General features: G+C 38.4%; 3 protein-coding genes across 7 annotated transcripts in view; 2 read left to right on the forward strand and 1 right to left on the reverse strand.

Annotated features, from left to right (window-relative positions):
• Positions 1-4107: 4107 nt before the first annotated feature.
• On the forward strand, positions 4108-6810 carry LOC113027643 (ankyrin repeat and SOCS box protein 12-like). 4 transcript variants are annotated; one of them, XM_080305616.1, is made up of 4 exons: positions 4244-4446; positions 4537-4572; positions 5070-5840; positions 6471-6810. In XM_080305616.1, the coding sequence occupies exons 1-4, from the start codon at positions 4425-4427 to the stop codon at positions 6620-6622; spliced, it is 981 nt and encodes a 326-aa protein (XP_080161742.1). In that variant the 5' UTR covers positions 4244-4424; the 3' UTR covers positions 6623-6810. The 4 variants fall into 4 exon arrangements, with proteins under 4 accessions (XP_026033082.2, XP_026033084.2, XP_080161742.1 ...); XM_080305617.1 differs by having other exon boundaries at positions 4428-4446; positions 5073-5840; XM_026177297.2 differs by lacking the exons at positions 4244-4446; positions 4537-4572 and adding an exon at positions 4108-4212.
• A 799-nt stretch (positions 6811-7609) lies between these two features.
• Positions 7610-11434, forward strand: LOC113027816 (uncharacterized). Its single transcript, XM_026177635.2, has 5 exons — positions 7610-7757; positions 8534-8648; positions 9374-9647; positions 9794-9916; positions 10044-11434. Exons 2-5 carry the CDS (start codon positions 8548-8550, stop codon positions 10395-10397), a joined length of 852 nt encoding a protein of 283 aa, XP_026033420.2. The 5' UTR covers positions 7610-7757; positions 8534-8547; the 3' UTR covers positions 10398-11434.
• A 4600-nt stretch (positions 11435-16034) lies between these two features.
• Positions 16035-24418, reverse strand: part of slc39a11 (solute carrier family 39, member 11) — a 173742-nt gene continuing 165358 nt past the window's right edge. For both annotated transcript variants that reach the window (XM_026177301.2, XM_026177300.2), the window contains exons 7-10: positions 18380-18449; positions 16962-17060; positions 16720-16878; positions 16035-16613 (exon numbers count right to left, since the gene is read on the reverse strand). In XM_026177301.2, coding sequence (XP_026033086.1) covers positions 16535-16613; positions 16720-16878; positions 16962-17060; positions 18380-18449 — 407 coding nt within the window. In that variant the 3' untranslated portion in view covers positions 16035-16534. The remainder of the gene's footprint in view (positions 16614-16719; positions 16879-16961; positions 17061-18379; positions 18450-24418) is intronic.

A 24418-nucleotide genomic window follows, 5' to 3' on the forward strand; every position in this document is an offset into this window, starting at 1 on the left:
ACACATCATAATTCTTAATCTGAAAGGTAAGTACAAATGTCATATTAGCATGCAAACCATAAAGATTTAAGATTTCCCTCTGAACTGTTGCAATTGACTTACAAAATCAAATAAAAAGTAATTTTTACCTCATAATTGCACTCAGGTACAGGATCTTCTTTGCACTCAAAAATTATTATTTTATAGGCCTTATTACCATGAAGCGTTAATTTTAAATAAAATGCAGCTGAAATATATAAAATCAACAGTTTATTTATTGATAAAATTACCAAATATATGGTTGGTATAAATTCAATGGATACTTTTTAAACAAATTTCATTTGATCAGCTTCCATTAAATTTAATATTTGAAATACTTGCATTTCTTAAGTAACAAATTATATGGGGAAGAAATGCATGTAATTTCATATTTAAAGTGAACATTACATTTTGGGCATTTTTTTCTTTGTTGAGTGCAGTCGCACAGAAGGAAGCCTCACATATTAAGTAGATCCTCTTGGGATTAAACCAGGAATCAAATATTCAAACTGCTACAATGTCGAGATTTTGGGAAAAAAGTTAAATAGTTGGTAAAAGCTGGTAAATATAATATAATATTGTTCAACCCTTCAGTGATTAAAAATGTATCATTATCAACAAGAATTTCTTGAAATACATCAGTGAAACTGTTGTTATTTCCAGACTTTAGTCTGGTAATTATTATTAAACACCAATAAAGTTGGTGTTTAATAATAATGATTTTTTTTTAGACTTACAGGAGGTGGCAGGTAATAGTTACATTGTGATAGCAGGATTTAATTTTGAAAGTCTGTCATTTTAACACATGTTCATAAACTCCTAAATAATGGAGCACTATCATTTGATGAAGAAGGAAGTTTTATTTTGAAAAACAAAAAACCATAGCTTTAAAGCATCTACGAAAATATTTCATATTTTGAAAAAAAAGGTTAGTTTAAAGAACACTTTTTGATTGGCTGGTACAAAACTAAACACAATGTCATCTGTCTTCTTCAAAAATATATGTTTAAGTTATTTTCTATTACATTTAAGTATATTGCACTTTGTCTTTAACTCGGTTTAACTCACTTTAATAAACACCAACGTTATTAAGCTTTATTAAAGCTTTCTGGACTTTCTTGCAGTTTGTTAATGTGCTGACAAAATTTGTCCACAAACAGCCACCAAGCTGGCAAAGTCCTCGCTAAGTAAGTACGCATTTCCAGGACTACGTTTCTGCCGCACACACAAGGTGAAAATAGGAGTCACATTCTCTTTAACATTAAACAAACAGCAACATATACAATAAAAGCCATAATGCACAATTCTTGCTGTATACTGACAACACATGTAAAGTGGATGAAGAGTGCTACAACAATACTGTCGTATTCTGTGATCTCGTCTTCAAATGTAACCAGACGTTTTCTGAATTTTGAAATTATTTTGAAATGTTGAAGCTGATACTGCAGTTTTTCCAGAACACAGCTTTTCTTTTCCATTTAGTAACCTGGTACAAACTTAAGATTCTCACCTCCAGCAGTTGTGATCAAAACCATGCAAATAATCCAGGGTAGAGAGTGTTTCTGCGGCACAAGCGTGGCTCTCATCTTGCCGGGCAAATCACGCATGGAAACAGAGCATTGTAGAAATTAATTCTCTCCTTGTATTACACTAGATTTGAAGATTCTCCTCATCTTAAATTTAGTGTCTTATCTTCCTTTCCATCCACTTCTGTGCCTTCTGCACACACACACATCTCCACTGGGCCCTCCTTTCCTCCTCCTGCACAGACACTATGAGTTATGGTGGTACTGTTGTTTTAAAGGCCTCTTCTCTGTTCTCCGTGAGCGCCTGGGTGACTTTTACTTTGTCTCTCAGCAACAGCCATAGAAGCAGAGTGGACAGAGGAGGCCTGAGCTGCTCATTACCATGTTGTAAAACCTCCTGGCACTCAAAGGAAAGAAGCAGACTCCCTCAGGCTGGATGCAACTAAGGGTCCTGACAGAAGCGAGCCTCACAGCCCAAAGAGTCACTGCAGTAGTTGTTTTAGCTTCACAGCACAGTGTGGCCACAAGATTTTTTTTTCTGTTAGAGCTAGAAAGGTCACTCTCCTGCAGTGTGTCCACACACTGTTGTCTCAGCAAGACCTCACCACTTACCCAACAAAGGCTCTGTGACGCACACGCAAAGACTAGATTTGAAAGGCAGGATGCCATCCGGGTTGCCTGGAGAGTGAACAAATCATGTAGAGCAGGGGTGGGGAACCCCAGGCCTCGAGGGCCAGTGTCCTGCAGGTTTTAGATGTGTCCTTGATTAAACACAGCTTATTTAAATGGTTAAATGACCTCCTCGACATGTCTTGAAGTTCTCCAGAGGCCTGGTAATGAACTAATTGTTTGATTCAGGTGTGTTTACCCAGGAGGAGATCTAAAACCTGCAGGACACCAGCCCTTCAAGCCTGGAGTTCTCCCAACCCTGATGTAGAGGGTGGCGATAACGTTGCATTAACTTAGAAGTTTCTGTATTTTTATTTTTCTTTCTTTCTTTCTTTTTTCTTTCTTTCCCAAGAACTTAAAATTCTATAAAGGGACCAAAGTCACTGGTTTCTGTGAAGTATATAATAGTTCAGTATTTATGGATTCAAATGGTTTTCTACCACAAAGCAGAAAAAAAACAACTCTTAAGTCAATTTAAAAAAAAACTTTACCGATACAAAACTTTAAGATTCAAATTTTGCTAATGTTCTACAGCATGTTGGTCAGCATGACATGTTCGTATAATGTTCGTGTTCTTTTTGGTTCAGGCACATTGCCTCCTACAAATGTTCAATGTTTTTAGTCTTATTTTATTGTGGTAAATGTACGAGTGTTTCCCACTTCTATTTGTATTAACTTCCAATGGGTTGTTATATTTTGTTTTATTATGTTATGTTTAGTTATGTTAAGAATATGTGATCTGAATTCATTAGCGCTAGATATTAATAATGTTGCATCCAAGCAAGACTGGGGCTGTGTGGTGTCATCTTATATGGAAAATACTCCTGGTTCAAGACCAGTAGGATGCATGCCCAGCCTAAAAAAAGGGAAAGGAATGTTGTGCCAAATCAAATGTGGATCCATCAGCTGTGGTGACCCCTGGGTGATGTAACCTTTCATGAAGAGTGAAACTAGCAAAAAACTTTTTTGAGAGAGAGAAAAACATCACTGAGGTTAATGAGGGAGGTGGAAACACAGTTGCAGACAATTAACCAAAGGAGATGGGGAAGTAATGCAAGCCACAGAGAACAACACTTACCAAACTATAACAGGAAGAGAGACACAACCCAATGGAGAATAAGATTAACTTAACACAACTAAACAGGGAAGGAGAAAAATAAAAAGACCGACACAAAGACGAGAGTGAAGGAACAGAAAGGGAACTGTTAAGGGAACTGACAAATCTAAAGTCATTTATAACTAACAGAAAAACTACAGGCACAAATAACAATACCAGGAATCAGATGGGCTTACTCATAAGCATAAGGCATTACAAAACAACATTATTGACATGTACATTAGTCACTTATCAAAACCCAAAAGGAATAATGAACTGAAAACACTGAAAACCATGGGTCCAAGAGCCAGGAAGCATGGCAAATATGGGATTTTATTCCATTTCATTTCACAATGTCAGTTTTCACCATGACTTTATGTATTTTTAACAAATTTTCCTTATATTAACTCAGCAATGAAGTGAATAAAATTTCATCTTATGATTGAAAATGGTCCATTAAAAAAGTGCCTATGCTTTACCAGTTACATCAGACTGACCTATAGGTAACTGTGAACTGAAACAGTTACAGCACTAATAAAACTACAACTCAAAATCAAATTAAAGTTCCTGAAAGTGTGGACTGCAGCTCATAAGGGTTCCCCAAAATAATTATCTGCATTAAAAATCGGATTTGCAAAAAATCAGATTTGATTCAAGTCAGTTAATAATACTGTTTTTTGTTTTTGTTTTTTTGTTTTTTACAATTTAATAGACTATTTATATATTTTGCTATTGCATCTGTTAAATATCTATTATGCTATCTATATTTATTTTAAGATTCAGTTTGCCATTGCAAATAAAAGTCACTAGGGGGCAGCAGCGGTACGTCACACAAACACACCATCGAGGAAGAGCAGAAAACAGGAAGCAAAGAAGGAGGCTGTTGATGGTGACATATCTTAGGTAATGTTAAACGAAGAAAACATAAGGGTTTAGCTTCGTTTCTTTGAAATAAGCACTGTTAAAGGATGGAGATGTTTGCGTACTAACGGGATATTTGGAATTTAATATCTATTTGGGTTTTTTCACTGTGGTTTTAGGGTGAATATTAGCGAAGCTATTTATCGTCCGCGAAGTAGTACTGATAAGAAACACTATACGTGTGTGTATGTTGTATGTCGTGTAGAGATGCGATGGGTAACTTCCTTAATATTAGAGGCATGAGTCGGCATGTACACAGTGTAAGAAAGTTAAACTAAATCTGTCCCATTTCTTCCTACAATACAGCCTCACGGGGGAAAATCGCAGTACTTCTAATAAACGGTTGGTTTAATTATAAAAGCCTCTATTCCTTTTTATGCCGAAGGTTTCCAGAAGGTTTTATTTATCATAAACAAGCATAGATTGATTAATTGGATGCATCGATCGGACGATTAGTTTTGCGAATATAAAATTGTAAAGATTTTGAATGAAGTTTGGTGGAAAAAGTCTTAATGACCAGCTTAAACTTTAACGCCTATATATACTATTTTTTTTCCCGGAAATAGAATAATAACTTTATCTTGCCACTTTTATCCGAGTCAGATCTGAAGCCTTATTTATATTTCACCTGAACTTTGGATTCTATGTTTTGTTGTTGTTGTTGTTGTTGTTGTTTTCTTTAATACAAAACACTGGTTGCTGATTTGGTGCCCTAAGGACACCAAATCTGTTTTGAGAACAGATGACGTTGACAAACAGAAATGCACTGCGGTGTTTGTATGAGGACCATACGTTTGTATATTTGGTGTGTTATTTATTCTCTGTCTTTGCATTTGCAGCAGGTTCTATGCTCAAGCTAAGGACCGCTGAAGAAGAGAAAAGGAGTTGTGAAATTTCCCAGCTGAGGCAGGCTGTGTTACAAAACAATGACAGACTCCTTGATGAGATGCTCTGCCAAGAAATCTACAAGAAAGTCATCAACTGCAGAGGTGGCTGGGGCATTGCAGGCACACCCCTGCATGCTGCAGTGTCTAAAGGCCACCTCAGCTGTCTGCAGGTCCTTCTAGCTCACGGTGCCATCATAGACTGCGTGGACGTCAAGGCCCAGACGCCTCTGTTCGCAGCCGTTCGAGGGAAATACCTTGACTGTGTCTTAACTCTCCTCAAAGCTGGCGCCAACCCCAATGGAAGCTCGTCCAACAACTGCTCGCCGGTCCTCACTGCTGCAAGGGAAGGCGACGCAGAGATTCTAAAGCAGCTACTAAAACACGGCGCTGAGGTGAACTCCCGCGCCAAAGTCTTACTGTGGACCTCGAGTGCCAGAGTCTCCAGTGGGCCGCTTTATTTGGCTGCTGTTTATGGACACATGGAGTGCTTCAAACTGCTGCTCCTCTACGGGGCAGACCCAGACTACAACTGCACTGATGCCAAGCTGCTGAGCTCTGACAAGCAGCCCAAAACTGTGCTGGAGATGTGCCTTAGGCACGGCTGTGGCGTGGAATACATCCAGCTTCTGATCGACTTCGGTGCAAACGTCTACCTCCCCACGCTGATCATCGAGAAGTCGACGAAGCAGAACGAGGCTGTGGAGCTGCTGCTGCGAGAAAGAGGTGTCGGACAGATTCTTCAGCGCTTTTTCACTTCAGATCTTTAACACTACTGATGACGATGTAACTGAAGGAGTGCTAAAGTTTTATCTATGAAATAAATACATTTATAATATGACTTCTAACATTTATCCTCCAGGCATCTCTCCTCACTATTGCTTTACATACTATATGTTTGACTAGCATTTGTATTTAACATTAACACACTTTGTAGGTGTGATTTTTTTTTTTCCCCATAGTAAAAGCTAAAATTCTTAAATAATGTACTTACAATATGTATACAGCAGCAGTTATATGTTCCACTCAGTTTTATTTATATAGTGTCAAATCACAACAGCAGTCACCTCAATATGTTTTACATTGTAAGTTAGAGATCCTACAATCAAACAACCACCGTTGAGTAAGCACTTGGTGACAGTGGGAAGGGAAACTCCCATTTAACAGGAAGAGTCTTCTGCCAGACCCAGGCTCAGGGAGTGGCAGCCATCTGCCACGACCAGTTGGGAGATTGTTAAATATATGTTGGATGTCTTGTTTAGTAATAATAGTTACTGTAAACTTCATTAAATATAAATAATATTATTATCATTCATGATATATTGTGGGTATAACTTTCTTCTGTTTTGTCTCCAGGAAATCCAAAAGCTTTGACCTCACAGTGCCGACTTGCTGTGCGGAGACACCTCAGAAAGATCAACAAGATCAACTGCATCGACCAGCTGGAAATGCCCTCAAGTCTCATCAACTTCTTGCAACACAAAGCAGCACCAGTCACTGTTCTGTAGATAGTGAAGGTTAAGTTATTTTATGACCTGTGTTTTGTTTTGTTTTTTATTTTAGCTTAAGCTTTTATTTGCAGGATTTGAGCCCCTTTGTCCTCTTTTTAAAATGGCTTCTGTGTGAGTATGCATTGTTCTTGCTCTTAAGACTGATTCTTCAGCTAAAAGAATAAAGGTGGATTATTGTTGTGGAATTGTAGTTCTTACACTTTACCTGTCCAAGGTGTGCCCAATCTCAAATGAACTGTTACAAAGGTTGTTTGCACTGGAGTTCCCAGTGCAGTCATGTTCTTCTCCTTAATGATTATAGTCAGAACAATATTTTCTAATTCACACGCAAATTTTACTTTACACTCGATTCGTCAGTTATGGAGTGTCGAGACCTGATGGAGGATCTGGTATCTACCTCAGGATCGTGCAGTCTCACCTCTGAGATCCATCACACAGAGGCTGATGTTGGTAAATGTGTACAAGCCCAGTTCCAAAGACAAAGTTGTTATGCTTCGTGACACTCAAAGTTGGGATTAGGCTGTAAAAGTAAGTGGTACTAAAAGAAACGCCTCGTTTGTGCCTCTGTCCCACTGAGCTGTCAACAAAGACTTTGATCCTCAAATATTTCCAAAAGAACAGTGACCTTAGACAGGCAAAGTCCTGTTGCTTTGCACATTATCACAATTCTTTGTGATGATATTATATAAATAACTGCCAAAAACCAGGACAAAAAAATTTAAGGGAGTCAGACTACTCCATTCATCTGGTCTGAAAACAAATACTACATGAGAGGGGAGGAACTGACATATGCATAAAAATGGACACAAGAAGAAAAATTATATGAAGTTGGCTAAAATGAGAGACATTAATCTCCAAAATTAAACAAACTAATTATTATCTTACAAATATAGATCAAAAGAAAGGCAAGAAAGTTGGATTTCTAACATTTTCTTGTGACAACACCATGCAAGAATATTATTTTGTCAGTGGTTATTTTGTCCTGTCTCTCATCTATTCAGTATGTTGACATAGGTCTTCATTGGTGCTTTGTGACCTTTTACCTTTTCCGTTCAACCATTTAAACATGAACCTCAAAAATTGAAGGAAATAACCTCCAACACTGCTGCTGCTGCTAACTTCTAATCTTTAGGTGAGTTGATACCTAACAGCTTCAGTTTGTAATCCTGTTGCTTCTTAGCCTGGGACATTCTGCAAAAATATCTTCTAAGAGCACCACCCATCCAAAAAAACAAGAATATTTATGTCCGATATATTTTTAGGAAGGGTGCAAGAAGGATGTGATTTGTACTTACTGTGTCCCAAAGAGCAGATCACTAGCAAAAAATCTTTAAGCACTTTTATTTAGGCTTTTGCATGAGCTGTTTCTCAAAATCAGAAAGAGTCAAAGAGACAGTCAAAGAATTCCCCAAAATGTTCAGATGATGACATTTTTTGTAGAATATGTTAAAAGATTTTATACTTGTGGAAATTGCTTCTCAAAAAATACACAATCATAATCAGCACAAGGAAATTCAGATTAGGTGATATTCAATGGAGCATGACTAAAGTCAGATGAGCACTGAAGTTAGGATTTATCTTCTGTGTAGATCAATATGTGAAAAAGATGTGGCCACAACCATCTAGAGATATATATATATATATATATATATATATGTAGATGTGGGAAAAGTGAAAGGATTCGTGTTCAGTCTCTGGCACGATGAGTCAGTGCTAAACCTGCAGGTTGCTGTGCCAAAAGAAAGAAAAACAGAAATCTTCTTGTTAAACCATTGAAAAAACAAGGGGGAAAGTCCATTTAAATAAGTTTAAAAAACATGTTTATAATTTCAAAAATTGTTAAAGATTCTGTCTCAGATAATGTAAAAAAAAAATTAAAGCTTTTTTTCTTTGTTACTCTCATGACAGCAACTAAACAGGAAATGGGTCAAACACTATCTCCAGAGCAGGAGGAGATGGCCTTTGAAGGTATTGCTGATATGCTTAGCAATGTTTTACAGCTGGATGAACTTAAAATTGACAGGTAAGCAATTCCACAACCAAAAGACAACGAGTGTCCTTTAGCGTTCCATTCGACATGATTACGTTCCAGTTTTAATGATGACATTCTGTTCAGCAAGATGAAGTTCCATCAACAGGATAACACTCCATTCAAGACGGTATTCCATTCTTAAATAGGACATTCCGTTCTACATGATGGCATCCCATTCTTCATTCAGTTTTAAATAATGACATGATGACGTTCCATTCTAAACTGACATTTCATGCTAACGATGACATTCCCATCTGCATTATGACATCCTATTAGACACAATGACATCCCATCCTACCTGACATGCTACGTTGTGCCATTCCATACTAGTTTATGAGGTTACATTCTAGACGATAAAGTTCCATTATATATGATGACGTTCCATGCTACATGATGATATATCTATAAGATCTCTACATCAAACAAAATACAAAGCAGAGACATACATGATTTCAATGTAAATTCACTCATTTTGTTAATCAGTTGAGTTTTCATGTAGAGCATTCTTTTAACACTCTTTTGTTGTTAATACCAAGAGCTTTGTGTTTAGCATTAAACATTTGCAAAGTTAGTGATCATAGGAGCAAACTGAACCTTTCAAAAACTGAAATAAAATGGGCAGTAAAAGTTAATCAATAGTTAATTAAAATATAATAACAGCATGAGCTAAGTTCCTTGTAGAGTGCTAAACTAATGGGAAACAAATATCCTCTCAGTTCCCTGCAGAGATTCTCTGGGCTCAACTCAGCTGAAGAGCTGAACAATTACAGAGACCACGTCTTGTACAGTGGAGAACTCAATCAGGTCGCATCTATTTTAAGCGAGGTGGGGAATGTTCTAGGTGGGCTCAGCAAGGTGCCTCATGCTGTCGGACTGGGAGCTCTCATCATTTCCTTGGCCTTAGACGTGGTGGCCAAAAGCCTAAATAAAGAAACCATGGGCACAGCTGAAATGTTAGAGAGGGTGTTCGCACAGGAGAAGGCCAAGGAGGTAAGAACTTAAGAAGTTAGCACTTAAAAGTGGTGTTCATTTGGATGCGTAATGTAGCTTACTAATTCACTTTTTTCCTTGTAAAAAAAAGTCCTGCTGATCAACATACAAAATTTGCCTTAACATTCCCCTCTTTAACTGTGCAGGTGCGAGATCTGATGCACGAGTATTTGAAGCGTATGCAGATCAACCTGAGAGACCCACAACTTCAACTCTCTGACACCCGTCAAATTGAGATTGCTCTTAGTGCCCAGCTCACACGGCTAAAGGTACAAAGCTGCCAGCTTTCATTTGTAACGAATCATCCCTGAATAGGGGATTTTTACAGAAGTATTCATGTATAGAAATATTCGTAATTAACCCTATGATGCCGTGTACTCCAATTTCTTTTCTAAGAACTCCATGCTGATAGATGAACATATGGACACTCAGTTTCTGAAGCAGTGGGTGAATGGAGCTGCCTTCCACACACAGATGCTGATCCATCAGGCTCGTCTAGAAAGTGCAGCAGAACCTGATGGATCCAGAGCCGTGCGTGCGGCAGGGATTTATCAGCAGGACATGAACCGTCTGATGGAGAAATTCAAGACCTTGATGAGAAATCGTGATGATTCTCAAAATGCCAATAAGATAATAGAGATTCTGTTTTCTAAACCTCAGATTACCTGGACGAGGGATTATTTTTCAAAACTGCAAGCAAATATTCCAGCTCTTGTGAGGCAAAATGCTGACTTTGTTATCAAAACCTGATTTTGATCGTCAAGCATCGAGCCACAAGTAATAAACTAAAATATTTGAAACAAGTAATTTTTTTGTGGCCAGTACAGTTATGTAAGGGTCCAGTCTGATCTACTGGCCTGGGAATCCAGTGGAGGAAAATATATTTCTATCTTGGCCAGTGAAACCAATCCGACCAAGAAAATCAGTCGCCAGTCAGTTGGTCTTCCCAATTCTTATGTCCTAAATCTCTTTCATTTTTACTGCAATATACTGCTCTCTGATGGCTTTGTGTGTGTGTGTGTTTGGTTTAGTGTTTTTTTGTTTGTTTTTTAGTTGCTCATGTGAAGCACTTTGTAATTTGGATTTTGTTTAAAGTAAATGGATAAGCCATATACAATTGGAAGGAATATGGGTAGAGTTTGGTTTTAAACCTTTGTGCCATCGCACCTATATTTGTTACTTTCTCAGGACTTGAATAATATGTTTACTATCTTGTAAATTGGTTTTATTCAAAAGCCCATCTATATTTGTAAAAATCATGATTTAAGCTCTGCATGGAAGGGAAACGTGTCTAGCATTATATTCCTTGGCTTTCCTTAGATGAATTGCTTAAATGAAAAAGTGACCCACAGACCTATTCCAGAAAGTATAACAACCCCATTTATGATCTACATTTTTTACCCTTGCATTGATGCTACATTAGAGTCATAAAACAGAATTTATGCCCATAATTATTAGAGAGTGGATGCTGAATTTGATGCTTTTAGAATCACCAAAATGTAAACTTGAAAGATAGATTTTACAAGTACTGTAGTTTATGTGTGGTTTATGTCTGCTTTTCCTAGTGTGTGAATGACTCTGCAACAACAAAATCATACATTGTTTCTCTTCATCATCATGTTACTTCCTTAAATGGGTCCGCAGAAGGAGCATGCTGCCGGCTAAATAAGCTAGACTGAGTTACAGCACAATGGTGGTTCCTCATCAGTGTTAATATCATTCACTAAAAAATTTATTCATGATTTTGCTGATGAAAACACAACAATAAATTAAAAAAAAAACTATAATGAAATGTCTCTGTTCCTTCTTTGACAAATAAAAAAGAGATAAAAACAGAGAGATGAGCTCCAAGCAGAACTAATGAATTTACGTAGAGAGGGGGGACAAGTTCTCCCTGTCCAGTCATGTTTGACGCACACAATTTGATCTGATTCTGCACACAACAAACGGGTTGGAAGGAAGAGACACTTCCTGTTGCAAAATGTCAATGGTTAGGAGGAAGACGAGAGCAGACAGATGGACACATTTCACATTTTATGTGAAGGAAAATAAGACACTTTGTAAACCGCATGAAGCAACTTTCACCGGTAAAAACACGACAGACTTTTACACTTTGTATTTTAGTCAAATCAACTTAAGATTTAGTCATCAATAATCTTATATCTATTCAGCAACACCCATCTGCTCTTCAAACCTTCTGTTTGTAAGACCCAGCCAATATTTTCACATTAAAATTACAACAAAATTCTTTAATTAAAAAAACCAAAACGTGTCAATGTCAATAAAAGTTTTAGTTTCTAACCATCTAGCCTGCTTCTACCCATCACCACAGCAACAGAGCAACTGAATAAAAAAACACTCCCAGTAAGAGCTGTCTGTACACAGAAGAACTGCTTGTTTAGGTCAATCTTTAAATTTGAAAGACTGCTTAAGTTTGCTGCAGGCTGACAGCACCTGTTCTGTCTCTCGGTAGCATGAAGGGACAGTATAAAGTAGAGCACAGCACCACATTTACTTTGAAGATTATTTCATTGTTCTTTTCTTGAAATAGATTTACAGAGACGTTTTTAATACATATATATCAGGCTCAAAATTAAATTGAAAAACTAACGTAAGTTTAAACCTAAGGGCCGTCTTTAACAGATGGATGAAAATCTTTTGTAGTCAATGACTGTCACTATATGTTTCTTATGATGTCACTTGTTTGTGGGTCTCTCTGACCGACACTGGTTTGAAATGCTGTTTCCAGAGAGACACATGTCCAAAATGTGCTCATACTGTCTTGTTTTTTTCAGATTACGAGTAACAAAATGTGCTTGCATTATTAGTAGATTAGGGGAAGAACTTGATCACGTTTGATTGTTGGGGTTTTGTGAGTTTTTAAAACCTCTACATCATCAGAGTGATATCCCCCCCGTCCCCAAAAATCCCAAATACAGTGGCTTGCAAAAGTATTCGGCCCCCTTAAACTTTTCCACATTTTGTCACATTACAGCCACAAACACGAATCAACTTTATTGGAATTCCACGTGAAAGACCAACACAAAGTGGTGCACACGTGAGAAGTGGAACAAAAATCATACATGATTCAAACATTTTTTACAAATAAATAACTGCAAAGTGGGGTGTGCGTAATTATTCAGCCCCCTTTGGTCTGAGTGCAGTCAGTTGCACATAGACATTGCCTGATGAGTGCTAATGACTAAATAGAGTGCACCTGTGTGTAATCTAATGTCAGTACAAATACAGCTGCTCTGTGACGGCCTCAGAGGTTGTCTAAGAGAATATTGGGAGCAACAACACCATGAAGTCCAAAGAACACACCAGACAGGTCAGGGATAAAGTTAGTGAGAAATTTAAAGCAGGCTTAGGCTACAAAAAGATTTCCCAAGCCTTGAACATCCCACGGAGCACTGTTCAAGCGATCATTCAGAAATGGAAGGAGTATGGCACAACTGTAAACCTACCAAGACAAGGCCGTCCACCTAAACTCACAGGCTGAACAAGGAGAGCGCTGATCAGAAATGCAGCCAAGAGGCCCATGGTGACTCTGGACGAGCTGCAGAGATCTACAGCTCAGGTGGGGGAATCTGTCCACAGGACAACTATTAGTCGTGCACACAGCAAACATGTGGAAGAAGGTGCTCTGGTCAGATGAGACCAAAATGCAAAACGCTATGTGTGGAAAACTAACACTGCACATCACTCTGAACACACCATCCTCACTGTCAAATATGGTGGTGGCAGCATCATGCTCTGGGGGTGCTTCTCTTTTATTTAGTATATTGTACATACTATTGTTTGAGTACTTACGATTGTTTTTGTTTTTTTTGTACTTTTTATATTTTACATTTATATTTATTATTGATACTTGCACCAAGGGAGTGGCACTCCAATTTCGTTGTACTCTGTACAATGACAATAAAGGCCATTCTATTCTATTCTTCAGCAGGGACAGGGAAGCTGGTCAGAGTTGATGGGAAGATGGATGGAGCCAAATACAGGGCAATCTTGGAAGAAAACCTCTTGGAGTCTGCAAAAGACTTGAGACTGGGGCGGAGGTTCACCTTCCAGCAGGACAACGACCCTAAACATAAAGCCAGGGCAACAATGGAATGGTTTAAAACAAAACATATCCATGTGTTAGAATGGCCCAGTCAAAGTCCAGATCTAAATCCAATCGAGAATCTGTGGCAAGATCTGAAAACTGCTGTTCACAAACGCTGTCCATCTAATCTGACTGAGCTGGAGCTGTTTTGCAAAGAAGAATGGGCAAAGATTTCAGTCTCTAGATGTGCAAAGCTGGTAGCGACATACCCTAAAAGACTGGCAGCTGTAATTGCAGCAAAAGGTGGTTCTACAGTATTGACTCAGGGGGCTGAATAATTACGCACACCCCACTTTGCAGTTATTTGTAAAAAAATGTTTGGAATCATGTATGATTTTCATTCCACTTCTCACGTGTGCACCACTTTGTGTTGGTCTTTCACGTGGAATTCCAATAAAACTGATTCATGTTTGTGGCTGTAATGTGACAAAATGTGGAAAAGTTCAAGGGGGTCGAATACTTTTGCAAGCCACTGTAAATAGCACAATACATTTTTAAGGAATAAATTACACAAAATACTGCATGTAAGAATTTTTTTTGATGAAACATACTGAAATATTTATATTTTTATTTATTTATTGTCTGAAAGTTCCATTTCAAAAGAAAAAAATCTGACAATTAATTGAAATTGAAGAGATATAAAGGGACAATATAAGAGTAAGGGTTTCCGCACCCTGTCGCTACACAATGTTTTACAGATTTGCAGTCAAGGATTGCAGGAAGATATGGCCAAACGGTCTGGAACAAACTGCAGTTTCTGGTCTCACAGGGCTGCCAGGAGGCGTGCCTTGACCGCAGGTGGGAAGTAAGTACAAATTTGGTACTGTACTTAAGTAGAATTTTGAGGTATCTGTGCTTTACGTATTTACTTTTTACTTTTAGTCTCTACATTTGGATACAAATATCTGTATGACAATGGCAATTTGCATATTATTGATCATGAAACTGTTCTCACGGCCCATTGTTAGTCAGTGTTGCTGGTTTCAGTCACTATGCAAATGTATAGCAGGATAAACAGGTTGACTTGCACTGTGGTGAATTTACAGGGTTTTCCCCCTTCCTGATTTCCTATTTTTTTGGTATTTTTGTCATACTTAAATGTTTCAGATTTAAATATTGGATAACACACGTAAACACAACATGGAGTTTCTAAACAAAGGTGTGTATTATTAAAAGGAAAAAAATCCAAGCCTATGGAGCCCTTTGTGAAAACATCTTGATGATGCCCAAGACTTTTGGGAAATTACTCTGTGGACTGACTAGACAAAAGCTGAAGTTTCTGCAGGGTGTGTGTCTCATTACGCATCATACCAGCAGTAAAATATGGTGGTGGTAGTGTGATGGTTTGGGGCTGTTTTGCTGCTTCGCGATCTAGAAGACTTTGTGGTAAATAGAACCATGAATTCTGCTGTCTACCAAAAACTCCTGAAGAAGAATGTTCGACCTTCTGTTTGTAACCTCAAACTGAAGCACACTTGGGTTTGGGAGCAGGACGAAGATCAAAAAACACACCAGCAAGTCCATCTCTGAATGGCTTAAGAAAAAAAAAAACAAAGGACGACATTGGCTTAGTCAAAATCCTGACCGGATTCTGATTGAGATGCTGTGGCATTACCTTAAAAAGCTGGTTTATGCTTGAGAACCATCCAATGTGGCTGAAATAAAATGATTCTGCAAAGATGAGTCGGCCAAAATTCTTCCTAGTTCTGTAAAAGCCTCATTGCCAGTTATCACAAATGCTCGATTGCAGCTGTTTTTGCTAAGAGTGGGTCAACCAGTTATTAGGTTAAGGGGGTAATCACGTTTTCACACAGGGCCGAGCAGGTTTGGATTTTTTCCCCTTCCCTAATAATAAACACTATAATTTAGAAACTGCATTATTTGTTTATCTTTCTCTAATGTGGTTCGGATGAAACAAGAGGAGGAGGGCAAACACTTTTTCACACCACTGTATATAGGTTACATTTTTTATGGCCATTTTGCTGTACACTATTGTGAGAGGTACTTTCATAGATTACAAAAGGTTAGTCGATGAACAAATACAAGATCTTATGACACGGTAAAATCAAAAGGTCTGAAAATAGACTACTGTTCAAATCAAATCAATACCGACAACACCACATCTCAAAATAAAAGCATCATAATCCTGGGACATTAGATTGCATGTTTGAAATATTTAGGTTAAACATGTAGCTGCAAAGTGTCATATTTGAAATGCCATAATTCAACACACCATAATCATACTGTCTGGTTTCTTAATGATGACAAGACGACTGATGTAGAAATGTTGTAATTATTTATTTTCACTCCCATACAACAGCAAGCCAAACACCAGAGTTCAAGTATCGTGATCATTAGGGAAATGGACGAAACAAAACCCAACACATTCATTTTAACTTAACAGAACAGAAATTATCTGTACTTATTATATTGTTTCTAAACTTAAAAGCTACAAAGTCCCAACAAAACATTCTCCAGCCCTGGAATATGAATATTCATTTAAATATTCAGAAATTAATTCCTTAATGAAATATCAGACATGAAAAACATGTCAGCTGCTCTCAGGAAATCACTGTTAAAATGTGAATGACAAAAGTTAAGTTCAAGTATGATCATCCTTCCAAACCTGATCAATTTTATGATCAACAATTAAAACTAAATGCATAAACAGTGTTTGAGAATCAAACACTAATTTTGGTCCCCCTTTTACTTAAAATACAAGTTGCATCATGATGACGACATCATGTCCTGTGAGGGATCGCCGGTCCTCACGGTGATCTCAGCCTAGACCCACATCTAGTGACATCATCACTACAAAGCCTAGGATGGAGGTCCAGGATGCCAGCTTTCCGTTTCCACTGGTGATGCCAAGTTGAAGCAAAGGGTAATAGATTAGACCTCTTGCACAAGTAATCTAGCTTTGACCCCCCCACCCCAAAAGTAACTCCTCCTTTTCACTTTTACCTGACTTGCGCCTCAGGTATGATGTCATCCACCACCACATAGACCATCGCCCCGGCAGCAAATGCCAACGCGTATGGCAATAGAGGTTCTGCCACAACAACAGCTACGGCGCCGAGCAGCCCGGCAATAGGCTCCACCATACCGCTAAGCTGACCATACCTGAAGGAAGAACACCAACAATGAAGGAAGCTGCACACTGTTTGAAGATTGATACAGTGAGTAGAAACCTGTGGTTTCCCTACCAGAAGGCTGTCCATGTTGAGACCCCTGACCCGCGGAGGGGCAGGCTCACTGCCAGCCCTTCAGGGAAATTCTGGATTCCGATACCAATGGCCAAATTTCTGATGGAACACAAACAATCAGTCACCCAACTTTTCTTTACAAGGAATATTATGAAATATTAAATCAGAAAAAGACTTCATGAAGGTGGGCTGAGGGCCCAGCGTCCTCTACTGGGCCCTGTGCTCAATGCCTAGTGCCACATAGCCCGATTGGCATTTGCCATTGAATACCAGAATTGGAAGGTCAACCGCACAGATCAGAGGAGGTTCACCCTGAGCTTGCTCCCAAGCTTCAGAAAGGGTCTGGATAAGCAGCGGGGACCAATTTGGTTTGTTTGCCATGGGTCAGTGATGGTGTGGGGAGGCAGGTCCATGGAGCGGGACCCAGAAGTCCACAGGTTAGGCAAAGCCACCCTGACTGCTATTACGTATTGGAATGAAATCCTTGGACTCATTGTCAGACCCTACACTGGTGCAGTGGGTCCTGGGTTTAACAATATTTTTTAATAAGTGCTGCAGCCTGTGTTTAATCAGTATCTACACGTGTAGTTTAACTCTATTTTATAACTGCTTTTGGTAGTGTGTGTAACTGAAACTGCAATCACGCTGTTAGCAGATCAAAGTGTTACCTTGTTTCTATTTGTTAAAGACCTGATTGTTTTCAATCTTAATGCCTTTTCAGATCCACAGATAAACATGCAGCTGCTTCAAGAGACAAGGCTGCTGGCTTAGAAAAGGTTTGCTGGGATCTCCAACTGTATCGCCAGTACCAGAATATAACCACTAGGTGTCAGCAGCACACAACAGAGAACAGTTATGGGATTGCATGGAAACACACTAAAGTAATCAAACCCATCTTCAAAGTGGAACTTATTTCCAATCATTTATATACTATTACATTGTTGGATACTCACATTAGCCATAGCCAACATTTCAAATACTAAGGTTAGTTCTTTAAACGCTCATCTCAGCTTTGTGTGATATCAAGATGAGAGGATACCCTGATTGTGATTATTTCAGACACACAGCACTGAAGTCCCCTCGCTTGCTGTTAAAATCTTGAGTTTACGAGGAGCGCCCAATCAAAAGAAAGCTCGCTGTAAAGGGAAATGGAAACATGGAGCTAAAAATGAGCATAAGAAAAGCCAACCATCAGCTTCAGTATTTAACTCAACTATCTGAAGTTTTTAATGTAGTAACAATAACCAGTCAGAGCTTGTGAACAGATAACCTCAACCATAACTGTCTCCAGCTGCAATGACGGATAAAATGCTCAACAGCCAAATTAACAGACCAATCAATAAAGCAAGAATCCATTTTTCACAACTTCAGAAAGGCCGTGTGTTGTATTTGTTTCTCGGGTTTTACATCAGTCTTACCTGGCACTCTCAAAGGTAGCAGATGTTGTCTTTCCTACAGCTCCAAAACCAACACCTACTGCCAAGCCCTCTGCAGAGACACAAACAGTTGATCTTTGTTAGTGTATGTCCCTGGGCTTCTCTGTTACACAGGAATAAGAACAGTTTAAGGGGATGGATGAAAGAAGAACATGTTGGCAAACTGTAGATGATAACAAAATACGTGAAGAAAATCAGCATGGACAGAAAGTCTGTGTACTGTGAAAGAAAAATACTAGGTGCTGTCTTTTCAAACAGGAAACCGATCTATTAACAGCAAAACGCCTGTGGAGGTTCCCAGTCTGAAGGATGGTCTTGCTGTTTACAAACAGATTTCTATTATGAAACCTGCTATACGTGGATATGCAGCCCTTGTGGGATGGAGACTGTAGATTGAAATATGATTGCTGAACTGTGACTGAGTGTAAATATAAGAAATTAGGTCTTGTGGGGTTTTTTTGGGGGTTTTTTCCTTATAAGGTGCTGTGAATTGTCTGCTTTAGATGCTACAGACAGTGAGGCTATAGAATGGGAAAGCCGCTTTATCTGTGCTGTGAGGGCTTCTTAAAGTTGGGACCAGTGTGTAGAGCCAGTCTGTCTGCCTCTCTGCACACTCTGAGCAGCAGCCCTCTCCTCTGATGTCCCATTTGTCTCATTTGTCATGCCTGCCACATATATTTAAAGTACACACTATTCAAACTGAAAGTGAAAAGGTCACAGGGTATCTATAATGAGTGTTTGTGTGTGTGTGGCCTGCTTCAAACACTGACAAGCAAACACATCCTGTCATGCCATTAACAGCTATGTTGTTACAAAGCTACAACCTGCTGATTCATAGTCTCTTTATTTATTTATTTTCTTTATGCACAGCGAGGATTTATAGAAACAAGGCAGGAACAAGAATCAAGGGTAAAACTGTGCCTGGAGGAGGTTTGCACAGCACTTAGAATCACGTGTGACACACTGATTAAATTACAGAAACATTTAAAGCACCATTAACAAATGTTTTTCTTTACTAATTTTTGCTGTGTTTGTTAATCCAACCTTTTATCTACAGACACAGCGCGTTACCTTCTTAATACTAGCTTGTTAGTAACCAAATTAATGCTTTTTAACAGAATTCAGCCTAAACTGTAGGGTGTGATTAAAATAAAAGATAACATCATGGTTTCTGCTCTTTTGCCAACTTCTATTCATTTCTTTACATTTTATATATTAATATAGAGCCCCTCCCTGAGCCTGGTTCTGCCAGAGGTTTTCCTTCTCACTGTCACCAAAGTGTTTGCTCATAGGGGGTCATATGATTGTTGGGTTTTTCTCTGTATGTGTTATTGAAGGGTCTACTTTACAATATAAAGCACCTTGAGGTGACTGTTGTTGTGATTTGGTGCTGTATAAATAAAACTGAATTGAATTGAAGTATGACTGAGCTCCAGGAGGCCCAAATTACCTCATGTTCTAATAAATACGCTTTTCTTTTACAGTCCACGGTAACATTTATATTTAATTTTTTTTGTGTGCAAAACTCTTGAGCCACTTCTCATTTCTGTATATTTTGTTAGGAAAATGGGAAGCGCGTGCAGCGATGTACTGAAACAAACACATGGAAATACAGAATATAAGCCAGAATTTGTACAATATTTAGGAGGTGAAAGTCAATATTTGGTATGCTCAGCTTTTTAGGGACATTAAAACTCTTCTTTGGATGTTGGCTGCCTTTTGTTCTGTTCGCTTTCAGGATGATCCCACACTGCTTAACAAAGTTGAGGTGCGGCTAATCCAGACTGATCGTGTTCCATTATGTCATTTCTCGTATGCTTTTACAGCACTGGCAGTGTTTTTGACATCATCATCATCATCATGCTGAAAAATGAAGCTGTCAGATGCTTTCCAGCTAGTATTGCATGGTTGAAAAAAATATTTCCTTTAATTTTAACCTAACCCCCCCCCCCCGCCTGGCTAAAAGCCAGAAATCCTGACCAAGCCTCCGCTCCGTTTTACAGACAACTGTAGGCACTCACTGCATGTCTCTCTCGACGTCCTCCTTAAATATTGACCGCCATTTAAACCAAGAATTGACATTTGACTCCATAAAACCTGTTGCCGCTGATTTTCACTCCAGTTCTCGTGTCATCTGTCAAACCCCATATTCAACCCGATTTCATTCTTTAAGTGCGTCTTAAAGACGACAGACGCTCAGTCATTGAGACCATTTCTGATGATGATAATGAGTGATGGTGATCAACTGAAGAGCCAGGTGTATCACTCAGGTCCTGTCAGCTGAATTGATTTCCTCTGACGTCAGATACTGTTCTACCGATAATCATCAACTCAGCCACATTTTATTATGTTCTCTATTTGTCAAGTTGTTAAAGATTTTTTAAGGACACACTGCATACAATGAAACATAACACATTTTCAGCTCTTTGGGGATCACCTCTTTGCTGCCAAAATACTGTTTGATGTTTGTCAGACTGTGTTTGCGAGTTGTCTGTCATTCGAGTTAGGCAAGTTTTTTTTAATGTTCAGCTGATTCATAGGTCAGTGTTAAGTGGCTTAAAAACCAGGACTGAAAATGAGTGAGAAAAACTCTCAAAAGCCTGGAGAACTGGCGCTCAAGACACAACACAGGGTACTTCTAGTAATTTGTCCTGTTGTAGAAACAATCTTGAAAGAACATAGTTTTCTGATCTTCCGTTGGTAATTTCAAAGGGTTTAAAACACTTTTTCTTCTAAAAGTATTTCACCTCTTGTATACAAAAACAAGTAGAATGTGAATAAGAGAGATAAATGAAGCAACAAGAAGATAAACTAAAGAGGGGAAAGCTAACACAGAGGCCAAAAAAAGTAACAGGATGTTTTTCTAGGAACCAGGTGTCCCTGCAAAACAGACTTCTCCAGCTGAGGTACCACTTCATCACAATCTAACACCTGTTATTACCTCTCATAACAACACAGACTAGTTCTTATCAACCTCCCGCTGCCTCATTACAGGCAGACACAGTGTAGTGGCATTATGGGGAAAAAACCACCCTTTGGGTACGCTGTGGGTCTGCTTCACTTAATCCTCGGAAACAGTCTGAAATGCTGAAGGGCCAGTAAAAAATCTGGCACTGAAAAACCTTCAACTGTGTTTGAATAAAACATAAGCTGTGAGAGTTTCACTGTTTGGAGCTGCTTGTGCAAGGCTAGAGGCACACTAGAAGTTTTCAAAATGAGCTGCTTTAAATACTAAGGAAATTACATCAGCTACTTGGATAACACCTAAATAATCAGGATGAGTTTCAGCATTGACACTGATTATTTGCCAGACTTTTGTCTGCTCTTTTGAATAAAGAATTAGTTTTCTGACAACAGCTGCTGACCTCTCGTCCTGCTTCACAGCTGAAGAGTCCACTGGGCTGGAAGCTTTTCTTCCAAAGCACAGTCCAGAGCTAGCAGGGGAGTGGTAAACACTCACACACCTGTCAGGTTTTATCCCTGAGCCCTATGTTTTACTGTCTTTGCTTGCATCTCGTGGCATTTAAATGCATACCTTGTGGATTGTTAAAATACTGTGGAGGGAAAAAAAATTTCTTGTACCTTCCTGACGTCCTCCACAAATCAAGTCTTAGAAGAAAGGCTGAGTAGGAATAAACTGCACTGTTTTATTTTATTGAGTTTTTTATTTATTCTTCATTGAAATCTTTTGCCGTGCACAGAAAACAATAGGTCACCAACCTCGATCACCATGGAAATTGTGAATCATATGCTATGGCCTTTACAGTCACCATTCTGTGTCAGCTCACACTCTCCACCACTGCCATCGAACACTAAAGGAGGGAATATTTTCTGGAAACACGGCGTTCCTCCCCTCAGTTTAAATTCAGAGAACAGAGTTTTAAATAGAGAAACTATGAGAACGAGCAGTCAAACTGTTCATACAGACAATTTCTCACTCTATGGTGTTACAATCATACTGCTGAAAAACAGTTAAACAAGGAACCTGGACAAAGGCCATAAAGTCACAATATGTTCTTACTGTGCCACAGAGCTTTTGTTAAAAACCAAACCATTACTATGCTCGTTTCCACCTCCATAATTTTATCACTGGACTCTGTTAGAGTGGCTTTGAGTGATCCACAGTTTAATATGACTCCTATTTATCTCTTACTGGCCCTTGGTTCAGCCTTTCGGTTTCCTGCCTCCTTCCTTTAAAGATGCCAACTCTCATTTTAAAAAACCCCAACGTGTCTGCTTTACTTCAATCATTTTTTGAAGTTAATTGGTGACAGAAAAAACGAATTACATTTAAAAAAAGAATAGAAAAAAAATTAAAATGTATTTACATTTTCAAGAAATAATATTATATTTCGAATATATTATTTTTGTTTTTTGCTTTGTTCTTTTAGAATATAATTGAAGAGGTTTTCTAGTGCAGTGAAATTTAGATAAGGGTACGCTTACATACGTTTACTATGATTACACAAACACTATGTAGGAGTAGGTAATGAATAATGGGGGTATTAAATAACTGGATATGTATAACTTGAGCTTATTACATAACATTATACTACAGTATATTTCTCACTATGTAGGCAGCTCATTCTCTTTCTCATGACAGCACTTCCTTTAGAGACACGTTCTGGGTTTAACTTTAAAGAAAGGTGGACGTGAAATGTAAAAATTGGGTCAAATAAAATCAATAAAATGCTATTTATTGCCAATACAAAGGCAGAAGAGTTTTAACCATGGCTTTAAAGATAAGACTTTTTTCATGAAAGTTTGACCTTATTTGACTTTGAAGAAGAGGTCAGAGGTCAAAAGTAATGTGATGTTTAGAATCCTCATATATCATTTCCTAAATGCCTCAATGTTGTCAATACAAACGATGGCAGTAAGAAACATAGCGTCAAATAGCTTTGTGTGGCATTATCAGGTTGACCTTCAGATCAATCTATGGACCTCTAAGGAGAGGTCAGAGGTCAAACGTAACATGATATTTTACATTTTTATGTGTTTGTTTTCTATATGTCAAAAGTACTCACCACATTCAAGCATGATCATTTCTGAGGCTTTTTGTTAAATACTGACCAATAAATCATTACGCTGACCTTAAATATCTTGGTTTCTTGGCTCTCTGCTGATATATCCTTTCTCTTCCTGCTGGAAGTTGGAAATAAACATCCCAGAGTCTCATTCCCTCTCACCCACTGCATTTACACAGATGTGTGTGGAAAGCCATTATGTGCAGCTATGATACATTTGTGCCACACAGTTAGCTTCTTTGTGAGTGGACAGATAGGTGCGAGTCCAATGTTGACTCATTCTGTTCCTTTCTTTAAAAATGTCAAATGTGGCTTCTATATTTGGTTCTAATGGCTCTAAAGATCATTTTCTAGGTGATTTAGTCATTGTGTGCGGTCCGGTTCACTGGAACAGTCTTACCCACATCTGCTTCTCTACTGCTTATTCTTTTCCCTTTCCTGTTGATCTCATGGTAGACCTGACTACAGTGACTTGCTACCCATTTTGCAATACAAAGTGCAGTTTAATTATTCACTTTTAATTCAAGAAATTGATTAAATAGATGTTTTGGACATGGGGTTATACTTTAGGATCACTTATTTGTGTCATCTGATAGCTAAAATTAGTGACTTTAACCTCCTAGGACCTGGTGTCCACATATATGGACATCACATTTTGGGTTGCCTAGACCACAATGCTAAACTTTGCTCTACAAGGACCTGATATCCCACTTACGAGGATATTATACTGCCACTGTTTTATCGAAATTTAAAACGAATGTCTTCATATGTGGATATCAGGCTCTTGTAGAGCAAAATCAGATAAAAAGATAATTCTTTGTTTTTACATTCATCAGGTCCCAGTCAGCACAAATTGCAAAGAGAAATTTAAAATGCATGCCATGAAAGAGTTCGGGTCTCAGGAGGTTAAACCTGATTGGCTGTCCTTTCTAAACAGAAGGTTTTAAGACCAAGCTGGTTGGACACATGTTTACTGTGAGAAAGTGATCTGAAG

Source organism: Astatotilapia calliptera, chromosome 8 (assembly GCF_964374335.1).
Source record: "Astatotilapia calliptera chromosome 8, fAstCal68.1, whole genome shotgun sequence".
NCBI classification, from domain to species: domain Eukaryota; kingdom Metazoa; phylum Chordata; class Actinopteri; order Cichliformes; family Cichlidae; genus Astatotilapia; species Astatotilapia calliptera.

What these genes read in the sequence shown, in the direction of transcription:
- LOC113027643 (XM_080305616.1), top strand. Translation starts at nt 4,425, where the DNA reads ATGTCGTGTAGAGATGCGATGG. An exon ending in CGCAGTACTTCTAATAAACG is followed by an intron (nt 4,573 to 5,069) that starts GTTGGTTTAATT and finishes TTGCATTTGCAG; the next exon opens with CAGGTTCTATGCTCAAGCTA. An exon ending in GCTGCTGCTGCGAGAAAGAG is followed by an intron (nt 5,841 to 6,470) that starts GTGTCGGACAGA and finishes TTTTGTCTCCAG; the next exon opens with GAAATCCAAAAGCTTTGACC.
- LOC113027816 (XM_026177635.2), top strand. Translation starts at nt 8,548, where the DNA reads ATGGGTCAAACACTATCTCCAGAGCAGGAGGAGATGGCCTTTGAAGGT. An exon ending in GATGAACTTAAAATTGACAG is followed by an intron (nt 8,649 to 9,373) that starts GTAAGCAATTCC and finishes ATATCCTCTCAG; the next exon opens with TTCCCTGCAGAGATTCTCTG. An exon ending in CCCAGCTCACACGGCTAAAG is followed by an intron (nt 9,917 to 10,043) that starts GTACAAAGCTGC and finishes TTCTTTTCTAAG; the next exon opens with AACTCCATGCTGATAGATGA.